Raw genomic sequence first — 15,357 nt, forward strand, 5'->3', positions numbered from 1 at the left:
TTCATAAAAACACATACATCGAATGAAACTGTCATTTATTTTCCTTACAGATTAATCTTTCAGTTATTTTTTAAATTGATAATTTAATTAGTTTATCTACAACATATCACAGAATTGTGAAAACTGCCCATTGCAATTTACCAAAGACCAAGGTGACCTCTTTAAATTAATTGTTTTGTCCATATTTAATATAAAAAGTGATAAAGCAGAGAACATCAATAAATTTGAGATGCTGGAAATAGCAGATGTGGCACTTTGCTTTATAAATGACTTAAAACAATTTTCAAAATTATTGTAGATTATTTTTGTAATGATTGACTCATTGTTTCAGCTTTTATTTAAATGATATCTGATGAAGATTATGCCAGATTTTGATAAATGTTATCTCTTTATTGCATGGAACTGATTCTGATTTGAATAAATCATCTTAATATGCCTGAAAGACAGCCGATGTACACAGTTAATTTAGACAAACCAGCAATCTTACAAAGCCCATATTTAATGTTATTTCTGGGGGAAAATCTCAGACATATTCCATGTAAAATGATGGCAAATCAATACAAAACAACGTGCTTATTTGAAGGTTCAGTTTAAAAGGTTTTAGTCTTTGAGTTCCTCTCCACCTGAACCAAATGTTATCTGGGCCAGTTTGGTGTAAGATTCAAAATGCCTGGAGCCCAGGTAGGTGCCGAAGAAGGCCTGGAGCACCAACACTGCCCTCATTCTTCTAAGGATCGGTCTGGACAGGTCCACCCAGTACCGGAGCACATTGCCCTTCTCTGGCATCGGTGCTGTGTTGTACCTGGATGCAAGGCCAATATTCACGGGTAAGGCCAGGAGGATGGGGTACACACCAGCACCAACCACACCCACAAGTGCACCTCGTATCATGGCACATGAGGGACAGTTGAGGTCACCGGACAGGAGGGAGCTGGACACCACTGCGTTGTACAGGGCAGCTGTTGTCATGAAGGGCAGCACGGCCATCGGCAGGCCGGAGGTGATGGGCGCCTGCGTGACATTCAGAGCTCTGCGATACAAGCTGTTGGAAATTAATCCCGCAAGTGCCGCGTTTCCCCCGAGATACAAAGGTCCATAGAGGAAGAGTTTCTGATCATTGTCAGGCAGTTTTTCGAAATTCTTCGCCAGCATTTCAGCAATCACTGCTCTGGTGAGCGCATTTCCAGAGAGGCTCTCCTTCTGGGTATTTTCCGACATATTCAGACTTAATGTTCAAACCATATGCTTTAAACTGACAACGTCCCGTGTTGTGTAGCTAGAGATCCTGGTTTAGAGTGATGATAACGCGGTTTTCACTTTGAAGTAATGCTGTCCTCAGAATGAAGACAGAGCGCAGACATGTCTTACCCATAATTCAAAGAATATGAGGTAAGGTTTATTGCCCTGAGTCAAACCTCCCAGGCAGCGTTAGGCATTACACATTTTCTCCATAGGTTTTCCATTCATTAAAAAAGTGCGAAAGTTACTCGTAAATACGAACATCTCTCTAACATGGCAGAGCTTTCACGTACACGGACAAAACTTCATATTAAAGGTATGGATGAGTTCAGAAACACCTCAATTGAGTTGTTTCATATAGGTAGGTAGATAGATAGATAGATAGATAGATAGATAGATAGATAGATAGATAGATAGATAGATATTTTATTTGTATGTCTAGGTCTAGGTTTGTTGTTTTTAAATGTGCTTTGTAAATAAATTGAATTAACGTAACTACCTGAAAGGCTCAGCTCAGGACAACAAACTCTCAATTGTCGCGTGAGTATACGTCATTACTGTGCGTTGCGTCATGGAATTTGTTTGCGAACGTTCAGGAAAAAAATCGTTGTATCAGATTGAAGTTCGCCATCTTTAAAGAAAAGTAGTCGGAGGCATTTTCCAGTTTCTTTGTTCATACTTATCACGGAATCGATAAATCTACAGTTTTGAACCCAGAAATTGTTAAAGGAAGGTAATACAAATCATTTTACTATTGCCAATTACCATTAAATTGCGATTCCTTTAGTTTAATGTATTCCTTAATTTTGGCTAACGGTAGCCAGTTAGCTTTTCCGATATTCGACGTCTCGCCAACAGGACATGCAGGCCTACATGTGTGGCTACAACAATACGTCTCGTCGGATATTATAGGTTTGCAAATTGGGCCACAACCTTCTATAGCTGAAACAGTCGCCGCTTGTAAAATTGATAGTCACTTTAGAATGTAATTTATTTAATGTGATGGCTAATATGCTAACGGGCGTTAATATTGTTGTGGGTGGCTAATAGTTAATGTGTTTAGAGCTCCACGGGCCTTTGGATCTAGAAAAGGCTAAAACTCGACAACTGTCTTGTTTATCTGACTTCTTGGCAGCTGAGTTGTCATAATACTGCTAAGAAATACAGACTTCAAGCCACCAAATGTAAATGCTATAATGAATAAAAATGCAAATCTGATGCGGATGTTGTCAGACTGTTACAGGCCTAGACAGCTGGGAAGGAAACGTCGAGCATACGTTAACGTTGGTCTAAAGTTATAACTATTGCGGTTCGTGCTATCCCAGCATTATATTAACCGACTTTTAATAACCTGTGTTGACAAAGAGGGGCTGGTTAAATTGCATGATTTATTTGAGTTAAATTTTCTTGGATTTTACTTAACTGTTGCAGTATTGCATTGCACATTACGGCTTTCTGCAGACAGCCACGCAGTTACGATACGGAAGTTATTGTTCTGATTTGGCTTGAAAGCTGTAACTAAACATAATTTTCGTTGTTGATTTATATTGCCGGTTATTTTTGCGAATCATAATTTATTTACATAGTATAAGAAAATTGTGAAATCACCCGTAACGTATTCTCAGAGGTCAATGTGACACTTATGAAATTATGCAGTCTGCAGCCCAAAACGCAAAGATACTTATTTTACAATAACATGAGAGAAAAAAAATGTACGTAAAAATTTAAAATTATTGGAAACATTAACAACGTCGTTGTTATTATCAAAACTGTAGCCAATTACAGCTTGGTCATTCAATCTATCAATCAGTTGACTAATGCTTTCAAATGTACTTGCTTAACCCCTAGAGAAATGCAATGCAGTACACTGGGTGTCATGCAATGGGGGAGGGGTCTCTACAGAAACAAACCCATTAATCATGCTGCACCTGAGGCCATGCATACATAAACTCTGCAGTTATTGATGAATATGAACACGAATGTCTTAGTTAGGATTCAGTGGGATTCTAGGTTATACCATTTTGAATTGTTTTTCTATGTATTCCAGATGCGTCACTCAAAACAAATGCGTTCCCCAGGTGTCTGGCTTGATGAGTACAGCTGGGAAGAGAGGATGGAGTGTCGTAAGCGAAAGAAAAGAGATTCACACAGCAGCGAAAGAGAAAATAAGTCTAGAAGAACTCACAATCACCACAAGACACATGACGGGTAAATATTTATCTAGTGTTTGTTGTTTAATGTTACTACTTACAATTCAAGACCTTTTTGGTTTATTAAGGTGCACATTTGTAATAGAGTTGAATGTTTATAGGAAAGCTGTTAATATGCCTAGAGCCACATCATAACCTATTCAGGAAAAATGTTGGCAAAGTTTAGATAGATATCAGAATTAGAAATAAGTATCTTCCGTCTTTGATCATCTTTTATTTATTAACCCAACTGCTGATGTCAGAAATGCTTTTCAAGACTAATACCTATCTTAACATGAGAAATTGAAGCATTGACGCTGTGGTTAAATTAAGGAGCAACTATTTCCAAATGCAGGTCATTGAGGATTTAAAAATAGCTAGCATACGACCTGTTAACTATTATAACGTCACTAGTTTTCAGATATTTAGTGGCTTGTGTTTCTGTGTATTCCAATGACCTTCAAGTTAAGTTAGTAAGGCTTCAGATATGTAAACAACACATGCGCTCCATATTGAAGATTGAATGTGCACTATAGAACACAACTCTTATGTCTGTATTATTTGCAGTGTTTGTTTTCTTAGTAGTATGTCAAATTGTTTTTTTTGTTTGTTTTTTTTCATTTCACCCGGTGACGTTATGTGCAGTGTATTTATGTTTTGCAATTCTGTCTTTTTGTGGACATGTATGATGGCCAGTGTGGTTACATTAGATGTTTCTTTCCACATCTACTCTAATTTTAATCCTGTAGAGAGGCAGACTTCTTTTTGGAAGACATCTGACACTACCAGGGTGTTAGGGCTCTTGGGGTTTCTTGATCTTTCTTAGATGCTTAGGTGCAAACATAGCCTGCTTGATGGGTGTGCTGGAAGTAATTAGAAACATTCTGAGCCAACTCAACCTTAATGTGCAAACATTACGATGTTTAGGATCAAGACACATATAAGGAACTTTTGAAAGGTTAATAGGAATTTTTATGAAAGGAATAAGCAAACTTACCCTTACATTTTTTTTTAAATCTCTATTTCATATTTGCAGAAATGGTACCATGCAGGTGTTAACTTCTGGTGTACCAAGATGTGCAGGTGTAGAATCACATATCATATTATGCTCCATCAGATCGTGCTGTAAATTGTTTAGTTCGAGTTTCAAGGAAGGCATGCAAAAGGTTTCCAAGGACACAGCATAAATGTTAAAACTGCCCAGATGTGTGGCATTACATGTTGGCATTTGCATGCTCCTCTAAGTACTATTTGGATGGTGATAATCTCTCACTAAAATGCTTTCTGAACTGCAACCTGTCATTGAACAAGATGCTTGGCGTTTGGTGACTGTAAATCAGTATGTTGCTAATTACAAATCTTACATAAAAAGCGCAGGGGGATAGAGTGTCAGGCAATAGGCGGACCATTAGCACCATCATATCCAGTCTTCACTTTAGAGCTTGACCACAGACAAGAAGCTTGGTTGTTCCTGACTTGACCTACGCTTTGTAGTTCTTGTTTTTGATCTGTGTGTGTCTTTATTTTCTTTGACTGTAGGCACTACCTGGAGACCCGCAGTTTGAACCAGAGGCTGGACTCTCGGGAAGGTCGCACCCAGGACCACAGTTTGGACATGGCCTGTGAGGAGGACAGTCGCGAAGCCACCTGCAAGGACAGAAACCTTGACTGGCACCATTACAGCAAATCATCTGGGCGGAGTGGTCGCAGCAGGCGAAGCAGCCACAGGCACAGAGACAGACGGCGCAGGCGTAGCCACTCTCGCCACAGGTCCTCCTCGGTACGGGAACCTCCTTGTCCCATCTATCCCCCTCCCTTGTCTATACCACCAAATCGAAAGGGTCATTATCACTGGTGTTTAGCCAATGCTTAACACCTATCTTTGTCTCTCTGTATCTCTGTGTGTCCTACACCTCACTATTAAGCATGATTTCCAGTAATGACAAGTAGGGGACTTAAGGGCTCAGGAAGTAAGGGATTGTGAGTGTTTTATTGATTTTCAAGAGAAAAGTGGACCCAGTATTTGTGCTGAAATCTTAGTGGGTATTTATGGGACGTGATAGTAAAGAGAACTACATGTAGAAAGACTGTAATCACTCAAGTTCAGTTTTTTTCTGTACTACTCTGAGAAAGTCTCTCATCTGAAAATCTTGTTGCCATGTTTTTCTTCTGTAACACACACTATGTGGTGGCTGGCGCCCAATTTCTCTGACGGGGCTGAATTTGAATTTGCTGCTCCGTCCATTCGCCTGGCGGTGTTACTGAACGGGCCGAATCTATCCACCCCTACACCTCCCCCCCTTGGCCTGGTTGAATGAATGACGATGTCGCATTGTGGTGGCCTGGTGCTGGCTGACTGATGGGTTATTGATGTGATGGCGGATTGCGGCGGTTCCGGTGCAGAGGAGGAGCCAACACCGCAGGAGCAGGAAAAGATCCAGGAGTGTTGAGGATGATGACGAGGGTCACCTCATCTATCACAGTGGAGACATGCTGAGAGCGAGATGTATAGAATATATACCTTTTTTTTCCTACTGTTGTTCACACTTTGTGTCTCTCACTCTCTTGTTGTCTGGTTTTTACTTCCAAACATTAATGTAGAGGATGAAGTATTTGGGCCAATAGACTTAATTTTTTTTTTTTTAGGTTAGATATTGCTTGTCAGTGTAACATAATTAGCATTGAGTTCTATGCCAGTGTTGAGAAGCCTGTTATATTAGTGTATCTAAACAGCAATATAACATCAGGCAGTGAACCAGCCAAAGGACAGTGTTTCACTTTGTCAGTGCTGTGTCTCTAACTTCAACTCTCTATTTTCTGTAGATGAGATTGTGTGTACTCTAGGAGAGGGTGCCTTTGGGAAGGTCGTTGAATGCATTGATCACTCTAAGTAAGTATAAATCAGAAAATATTTCTTATGGCTAAACATCCTGGAAATTTTTGTGCAGTCTGTACTTACTCTTTCTCTCTTACTTGATATTGAAAATATTTATATTGTGTGTTTCCAGTGATGGAGCTCGTGTGGCTCTGAAGATCATTAAAAACATAGACCGCTACCGTGAGGCAGCTATGTCTGAGGTAGAGGTGCTTGAACAGTTGAAGTCCCTTGACTCTGACAAGAGATAGTAAGTCAATCCATAATAACTTCATACCACTAAAGTCTTATCATTTTGAGGTTGTGACATACGATAATGTGTTCAGAATTTGCTTTGCAAGAAATTTACTTTGCATCTATTCTACCTTTCCACCCCTTTAGTGCTTGTGTGCATATCCTGGACTGGTTTGACTACCATGGCCATGTTTGTATTGCCTTTGAGCTGCTTGGCCTCAGCACCTATGATTTCCTCAAGGAGAACAACTTCCAGCCTTTCCCCATTGAACACATCAGACATATGGCGTACCAGATTGTCCGAGCTGTTCGATGTGAGTACTAGACATACATGCACAGAAAATACAGTGTGTCTCTGAAAACAGCTTGGTTTAAAATGTATGTGGTCTTGTCTTTCAGTTTTGCATAAGAACAAGCTGACTCACACAGATCTCAAGCCTGAGAATATTCTCTTCATTGATTCAGACTATGATATGGAGTACAACTCTGACAAAGTAAGCATCTTAAATATTTAACCAAAAAAAAAAAACAACCTAAAAAAAAGTCCAGAACTCCTTGTTTGTGCCAGCAGCTGTTTGAGTACATGATTGTGTTCTTGTCCTCAGAAACGGGATGAACGAACATTGAAAAACCCAGATGTGAAAATTGTGGACTTTGGTAACGCCACGTATGAGCATGAGCACCACACATCTGTTGTGTCAACGCGTCACTACCGCGCTCCTGAAGTCATTTTAGGTAAATGGCTGTTTTTAAGCACTGCAACTGTGGGCATTTTCTTTATTGGTGACTTGTTATTCAGTTAACATTTGTCTCTTGCAGATCTGGGATGGGACCATTCCTGTGATGTCTGGAGTGTAGGCTGTATACTTATCGAGTACTACCTTGGATCAACTCTCTTCCAGGTAGTTGGCATTACAGAGCATAATGAAATAATTAATATTTGTGACATTAACAATAGCATTTATTAAGCTGGTTCACATTGTTCTCTTATTTAGACCCATGACAGTAAAGAGCACCTTGCTATGATGGAGAGAGTCTTGGGCCCCATCCCCACAAACCTCCTGCAGAAAACCAAGTAAGAGACCATCAACAGTTCTTATTATGTGTCAATGAAGAATTTCCTACACTGTTGAATGGTTTTGCTGTAATTGAGGAGGGATTTCTGATAAATAATAATTGCATGTTTTGTAGGAAACGACGGTACGTTCACCGGTGTAAGCTGGACTGGGATGTGCACAGCTCTTCTGGGAGATATGTCAGGAAACACTGCAAACCCCTCAAGGTAAGAGGGAAGGAGCTGAAGACTACCACATACAGTCATTGTTGTGCTATTGTACTCTAAGAATCACATTTGAAAATACACCTGTTTTTATTAAATGTGTGAAATGCACTTTCCAACAACTCCAAAACTCCAACGTTTACATGTTGTATCATGTGACCTAGCATGGGGGCCCTCAGTGCATCCAAGAGACACCTCTTGGTAACTGTGCATAGCCTACAACTTCACAATCAGGATAGGATTCCTAATTTGCTGCACACAGCTACTGAGCTCAGCTTTTGGTCATAAAATAACTCCAATATACAAACTGACTAAGTGAAATACACAGCATGCATGTAAATAAGACAGTTTTGGAGTTGTTGGAAGCTACCTTGCCTGAGCTGATGTTTCCCCCAGACACTCCACTCAACACATTTTGAGTATCTCTGTCTGAATATAAAAAAGAAAAAGAAAATTTTGATCTTGGCTAAATCTTAGACAGATGGTACACAAACACATTCCCACAGTGTGTTTCATTAACAACACTATAAACTACTACCTCAAAAAATAAGTGCCCACTACTTACATGGTGTTTATCATAGTAGCAGACATGATGTATAACAGCACTTAAAATGCAGAGTACTAGTTTAATTATGACATAGTTTGAGACTGATCAACAATTGTTCATCTTTTCCCACCAGCATTACATGGCATCTAAGGATGAAGACCACCACCAGCTGTTTGACCTGATAGAGAAGATGATGGAGTATGACCCAGCTAAGCGCCTCAGTCTTGAACAAGCTCTCCGGCACCCCTTCTTCTCCTGCTACTACAGCAGCAGCAGCAGCAGCAGTAAACGCAGCAGCAGTAGAAGCAGTAGAAGCAGTAGCAACAAAAGGAGACTGAACTCCTGAACCTGTTAACGTCTGACCTGTAACCTTGGTCACAACCTGGCGTCACCATGATAAACAACATGGTGCTCGGTGCTAGCCTTTGCTTCCTGACTCTCCAGGAGAGGTGTACCTTAACTGACTGTATCAGTCCACTGCCCTGCTTTGCTGCGTCTTGTCCCTAAATCAGTGCTTCTTAATCGCGCACATCCACAAGTTCTGTTTTCATCTGTGGCATGTTTTGATGTAATCCCCCCAAGTGATTTCTATTTATTTGCCATTGTAATTTAAAGTATGGTTTCTGATCATATCTTTGTAGATTTTTTTTTTTTTTTTTTTTTTTTTTTTTTACTTGTCTAGTATTGTCCATGTTTTTTGTGTGCAATGTTAGGTGATGGGTCATGTGACAGACAGAAATGCTTTACCCTGATTCAGTCTCACCAGTAATAATTTATTTAGCAGTGTAGATGTAAAAAAGCTCTTGCAGGCAGAAAATCCTTGTAAATAGAATTTGTTCAGGTATTTCACTTTTTCACTGACTGGTTATGTAACTTTTGAATTATCATGTACATTTTCTCAATAAACGTGAATTGACGACAGAAGTGTGTAAAGAGATGTTAAATGTGGTGCAGTAGCTGCATCAAACCACAGGATGGCAGTAAAGAGCTTTAGTATTACTGCAAAATGAACATCACAGAGGACCAACAAGGTAGAGCCTCCAGAGCATAAACCTCAATCTATAGATTTGGCGCTGTAGTCAACTGTAATGTGGGAGAAAATTTTCATCCAGATTTTCTTATAAGCATTTCCCAGTGACGAGTCTCACTAAGGTTAGTCGCAAAAGTCTATGCATTTAAAGGACATGTACTAGACTCAAACTACAGAGATTTATTCTGTATTATTAGACTTCAAAATACTGAGTTACAGCATTATCATTGTTCAAGCTGTTCGAGTATATGTTCAGTATACTGACAGTTTCTGACAAAACAGCTGGTTTGTAAATTGTAATTTGTCACAGGATGTGGGCAGTATGCATCTTTTGTTGAAACATATACTTCGACATAACCATAGACTCAGATTTTAAAACTATAGCTGCCCGTCTGTGCATTTTATACATTACCCAGCAGTTACACAATTTATTGCATTAACAAGGAGCATGGCCACCATCCACTGTTCCAGTCCATACACATTTCAGTTGACTACAATGTGTTTGGAAATTATGGTGAAAAACCAAAGTAGCTGCACGGACTCTACCAAAACAAACGAAGGTCCCTCTGTGATCAAACCCTCGCTGTCTCACTCAGCTGTCAATCTGCAGCCTCCCACGTGGTCTGCAGGGCGGGCGCATCTCAACTAGTTGAACGTGCAACTTTTAGGGAGGCAAACAATTGGACGCATTGGTAGTTGCACTTGCACATCCATGTCGGATACTGCCTAACAGGAAACAACGACCTGCGAGTCAGAAGGCGCCTCTTCTCTGCTTGGCACCCAGATCGCTCTCAGCCGTTGCCTCTTGTTCCAAGACTAATTTAAGACAGCGCTTTGAATACTGAGTCTAGCGTGCTGGAGCTGGTTGTTGTGTATGCCTTAAGAACACTGCTTAGTTAGTCCACAGAGGCTGGTTACAATTTGGTTGCAGAACTGCACCAGAAAAACACGCCGTTTGGGTAATTTTCTTTTCACCAAGCGAACTTTGAAGCAGGATTTCATCATGGATACAGCCAGCGACTCCATCGGGGAAAGTAAGCCGGTGTGTCAGTGTGCCACCAAGTCTGCGGTGCAGCGGTGGCTGCCAGGTTTTCCCATCGCTCTGTGCTTGCTGATGTCCCTGAGCTCCATCACAGTGTGTCTTCTGATGAGCTTCAAGACCTTCCAGCTGGAGAACCGACTGCAGATGGAGATGGACAAAGCGTCCATCTTCAGCCCGCCGCACAGGGCTTTTCTAAATGAGGATGGGACCCTAATTCCAGAGCTGAGCAGCCCAATTGGGAAGCTCGTAAAAGAGGTACATGGGTCTATTGTGGATTCAATTAGAACCGATAGTCTCTGATAAATACGTATGTTGTTCGCGTGAAACGCTGTCAGACCCGCTGCTCGCCTGTGCGTAAAGTGTGCGTAATAACAGGGGACGTGCAGTAAAGTTTGCAAACTCATAGACATAGTAACTGTACTCTAATGATTCCCCCTAAATTCGGTCCTTTTTTAACGCATAACCTTAGGGATATACCAGACATGCAGCTGGCCAATTAGGTTGCAGTTAAAGCTCTTTATAGGGTGACATAACCACTGATGATAGACACCAACCTATAATTTAATCACATGGAAAAGAAATTGAGGAAACCTTTTTATTTCTGAGCTATATATAAAGGGCAAATTATTATGATCTCATAATTATTGGTAACCACTGAGATTATTTTAATTTCCAATCTATAAAATTGACCCTAATGATATCCATTTGTTCAAATTCTTCTACTTGATAAAATTGACCAATTCTGTAGCCCACAAGACTTAGTCAAACCAAACGAAAACTTTATCACTTTATCGCCTACACTGTTTTTGCATTGAGAAAATACAGGATCCATGTTTAGAGGGGACTGAGTTTTTTTTTTTGTTTTTTTTTTTAAACTGGAATTTGTTGTGTGTGTCTGCAGGAAATGGTGGTGCTGATGCCGAAAATGCGAACAACAAGGGATGTTGGCCAAGAGTGCTCCTGTCCTCCAGGTATCTGTGTCTGCTCTTTGAAACATTAGTGCCACTTATCAGAACACACAAACAAAACAAGCAATACTCTACAAGTCAGTGTCTCAGGTAAAAGTTCCAGTCTAAGCTTGACTGACTGCTCGTGAAACCTGTGTGTGTGTGTGTGTGTGCGCGCGTGTCTTTTTCTGTGTGGGGGGGATTACGACCCCTAAGCCTCTGTAGGGCCCATACTGTGACGGCAGGGTTCAACACTCAGCAAATCAGTGGGGTTGGGACGTCCAGCCTGAGCCCAGCAGCCCCAGTGTCAGTGGGGGATGCTCACTTTAATAGATGGAGCGGCCGTGTGCCAAGATTGGCCACTTTTGGCTTGTGGTGTTCATTACAGGGCTTGTGATAGTTCCTGGGGTGGAGAACAGTGTGTGATCTGCATCACGTTACACACAGACACCTCTCTCATGCCTGTGATTCAAAGAACGGTGGTATTTCTTTTATTTTGGATGAACATCAGTGGGTGTGACCCATTGATCAGCAGTGCATTTACTGGTTTACATGGGAAGTTTTACCTCACCTATGGAAAGGAAAGTTGTGGTTTATGGACAGAGAAATCCTCTGACTTGTAGCAACAGCATGCGTGTCTGTGTGTGTGTGTGTGTGTGTGTCTGTGTTTTATTCTCAAGTGGAATCTTGCCATTGTTTCTGAAGAACGAAAAAAAAAACTGCTTCAACACATCTTCTGCTCTTAAATTTTTTTATCAAGAAGTCAAAGGAGAGGTTGAGTTATTTTTTTATTATCTGCAGATTTGGGGGAATTTCCTTCTCTATCTTTCTCTCTCTCTCCCCCTCTCTCTTTGTCTCTGGGTGTGAAGAGCCCTGCAACAACGAGAACAGGTGAAAGCGTTCACTAGTGGAATTTCTGGCCCGCTTTCAACACATTCTGTTTTCTAGTCTGAAGTCTGCTGTGCCAAGATAGCTCGCTTGCTCTGGCTGGCTGGTCACAGAAGTTGGTACAAGTATTTGTTGTTTGCTTTGGATTCAGCAGACCCAAAGCCACTGATACTGTTAATACAAGCTGTAGGTCTTTGCTGTAGTTCCACTTTTGTCATTCAGTGCATTCCTACTAAGTATGACTCAGTAAAAATGTAATCAGATGTGTACCTAGTAAAAGGTTGCTTTTTTATGACTGGCCTGCTGTCCCACTTGTGCATTTTAATGTAATTACTCCATTAGATCATATTATTGTATCATATGTTGTGTCCCATTTTCCTGTCAATTTTGCTGAACTGCTGTAATCAAGCTGCGTTTGCACTGAAATACAATCTCTCCACAACTATTCAGAAATCTCTTTAAATTTCTCTCTCTTTTCGGTTTCTGGCTCTCTTTTAAATATGGTGTTTTGTTTTTTTGTGAAACAAAGGCTTTTTTGTTTATTGCAGCTTTGATGCAACCGAATGCCTGCAGACGTGTATTTTCTTTTCATGTCTAAACGATTAGATTGCTCAATACAGACTTGTTAACATTTCTCCATAAAATGTGTTTATTTTTAAAGAGGGTTTCTCGGCCGATAAGCTTTTTCTTGGTGCTCTGTGCTGAAGAGGCCACGTGAACTGGGTACTGTTACGGGTGTGCATGTGTTTGTGCCAAGTGCTCTACATGAGATTTACCTAAATTGTTTTTATGTGCATTCATCTGAACTGTGCTTCTGTGCCTACATGTGTGCGTCCCATTTGCGTCATTGTGAGAAAGTGTACAAGCTGTATCATGGTCCCATGTGGCTGCGTGTGTGTTTAAGTTTCAGTCTCTGAGCCTTTGAGGGGCCGACAGAGGCACCTCTCTCAACACGACAGTGTAAGAAGAGACTCTTCGCTCCCTTTAGCATCAGCTCTCGCCACCTGAAACTTGAATCTCTCACCACCAGGATCACAGGCCAAGATATTTCTGCCTGTATGTGTGTGAGAGATGCACTACCACACAGCATGAGCGGCATTTCTGCCAGTAAAGCTATGCCCTCCGCATCAGTGTGCTCACCTTTCAGCATGCATGAGGACAGGGGCCCAACAGAGGGCAGCACTTCTGCAGCAGCACTGGAAATGATGTTGAATTTGTCATTGAATCTTCTGACTAAAGGACTTCCTTCTGATAGGGAAAAAAAAAAAATGAAGGCAAGAACCCCTGTTTCAGTCACTGTTAGAGCAGCAGAGACGGTGTCTATAAATAGAACTTGACCACAGGCTCTGACTCGGGGCACATTTATCTCTCACGTCCCCTCAATGGAAGCAGCATTGTGACACTTTTATGCTCACAGATACAACACGGCCAGCAGTCGTAAAGTCTTAGGCAAACTATGTCGCAGCGTCCAACTCTGCTTACAAGCTTCAGGTGTTTGCAATTAACACCCGCCTGTTCCCTCAACAGACACACACAATGTATGCTCGCAGACAAACGCACGCACACATTCATTACTTACACATGAACATAACACCTTTATGGTGCCTTGGCTAATTAGAACCATGTGGGGGCTGAATGTGTCCTGTGTAGGGGGAGTGTATTGTCATCTTTGCAATTTGCATTTAAAGGCTTTTTAACAGCTCTGATGCTGACTAGGGGGCACAAAGTCTGCCCACACTTGGGGACAGGCCCAAACCTAAATGCCAGCCATCAATATTACTCACTCACCAGTCACTAAAGCCTGGAGTTTGGACTGTCACTCTGGGCTTTAGGAAATTGTGATGGACGTTTTTTTCTATTTCCCCAATTTAAATAGACCTGTCTCTGTCCTAGGTCATAGTTAAGACTGAGCTCCTTCAGTCAATGTGGGGCATCTAAGTTTTTGGTTTTAGTGTATATGAGGGCAAGGGGTCAGACCCCTGGCTGTGTGGTCAGATCACTTTCCATCAGATAAGAGCTCATTAACACACTCAATATGAGCTCTGGCCCCCCATATATGTGTGTTTGTGAGTATTTGTATAATTGAGAGAGCAGTCTCACAGCAGGATTCCTTCAACTATTTAACATGTACACATCAACATAAATGCTTTATGTACAAGTACAGCTATTTGTATTTATTGTGCATCCAAATTCCTACATATGTGGAGGGTTGTTATTATACATCCATTGTCTGCAGTAGTGTAATGTTTAATAGGCTGGGAAATACAGTATAACATCCTGTGTGAAGCCCATCATCAGTGTGCTGGTGTTAACCGGCCTGTCTGGGGATCAACCTCTCACCCAGGAGGCAGAGGGGAAGCTCTCCCTTCCCAGCTTCCTGCTCTCCTGCCTAGAGGAGGAGGAGATGGGGAAAGCCAGCTTTGGGGAGACGGAGACCCATGATGGAGCCAACACCCCCGGGGCGGCGTTTTGGTTTTAAAGCCATAATAAATCAGACAGGAAGCTTGTAGCTACCTATGCAATCTATCGTCATTGAAAGAACAAGTGGGCCATATAAGATCCATTAATGACCATTTTAAAACAATAAGTGCAGGAAATTTGTTTTCATAAGCATTTCCATTTTAGATTAGTTCCACTATAGCGATGCGCTGTAGGCAGTTTCTTTAAGTATTAATATGCTGGAGAGCAGCACGTAACTAGCTCTGTGTGTGCATGTGTGAGTCTCTGCTTTCTTATACTCCATTGGGGGGTGTGTGTGTGTGTGTGTGTGTGTGTGCGCACTCACTTCCACCCATGTGTTTCGCGCACATGTATTTGTTTTGATGTCTGCAGGCATATGTTTTAGTGTGTGGCTCCCAGTGACTGACTGCATTGCTTTAAATTCGTGGTGTATAAAGTCAGTTATGAAGAGGGTATCCTGTGGCAGAAAATCCAGGTGGCTTATTACATTTATGCTGCAGGGGGAAGGAGACTTCAAACCACGGAAGAAAATATACAAGTTTTAAAATACAAAGTACTTTCTATGCTGCTGCAGCACACAGTCAGGTGTCCGTGCCCGCATGTGGACACATATTTCTCACAGAGTTC

General features: G+C 41.3%; 3 protein-coding genes across 6 annotated transcripts in view; 2 read left to right on the forward strand and 1 right to left on the reverse strand.

Annotated features, from left to right (window-relative positions):
* Positions 1-18: 18 nt before the first annotated feature.
* On the reverse strand, positions 19-1,391 carry tmem126a (transmembrane protein 126A). Its single transcript, XM_056382255.1, has one exon. The coding sequence runs from the start codon at positions 1,216-1,218 to the stop codon at positions 601-603; it is 618 nt and encodes a 205-aa protein (XP_056238230.1). The 5' UTR covers positions 1,219-1,391; the 3' UTR covers positions 19-600.
* Positions 1,392-1,829: 438 nt separating this feature from the next.
* LOC130173225 (dual specificity protein kinase CLK4-like) lies at positions 1,830-9,287 on the forward strand. 3 transcript variants are annotated; one of them, XM_056382250.1, is made up of 13 exons: positions 1,830-1,972; positions 3,287-3,447; positions 4,968-5,208; positions 5,832-5,934; positions 6,252-6,318; positions 6,437-6,553; positions 6,685-6,851; positions 6,937-7,031; positions 7,143-7,272; positions 7,357-7,439; positions 7,533-7,612; positions 7,729-7,819; positions 8,497-9,287. In XM_056382250.1, exons 2-13 carry the CDS (start codon positions 3,287-3,289, stop codon positions 8,707-8,709), a joined length of 1,548 nt encoding a protein of 515 aa, XP_056238225.1. In that variant the 5' UTR covers positions 1,830-1,972; the 3' UTR covers positions 8,710-9,287. The 3 variants fall into 3 exon arrangements, with proteins under 3 accessions (XP_056238225.1, XP_056238226.1, XP_056238227.1); XM_056382251.1 differs by having other exon boundaries at positions 3,318-3,447; XM_056382252.1 differs by lacking the exons at positions 1,830-1,972; positions 3,287-3,447; positions 5,832-5,934 and having other exon boundaries at positions 5,075-5,208.
* A 113-nt stretch (positions 9,288-9,400) lies between these two features.
* The window catches only part of LOC130173228 (collagen alpha-1(XXIII) chain-like), an 85,327-nt gene continuing 79,370 nt past the window's right edge, over positions 9,401-15,357 (forward strand). For both annotated transcript variants that reach the window (XM_056382257.1, XM_056382256.1), the window contains exons 1-2: positions 9,401-10,690; positions 11,337-11,406. In XM_056382257.1, coding sequence (XP_056238232.1) covers positions 10,397-10,690; positions 11,337-11,406 — 364 coding nt within the window. In that variant the 5' untranslated portion in view covers positions 9,401-10,396. The remainder of the gene's footprint in view (positions 10,691-11,336; positions 11,407-15,357) is intronic.

This window comes from Seriola aureovittata, chromosome 8 (genome assembly GCF_021018895.1).
Source record: "Seriola aureovittata isolate HTS-2021-v1 ecotype China chromosome 8, ASM2101889v1, whole genome shotgun sequence".
Taxonomy (NCBI): Eukaryota; Metazoa; Chordata; class Actinopteri; order Carangiformes; family Carangidae; genus Seriola; species Seriola aureovittata.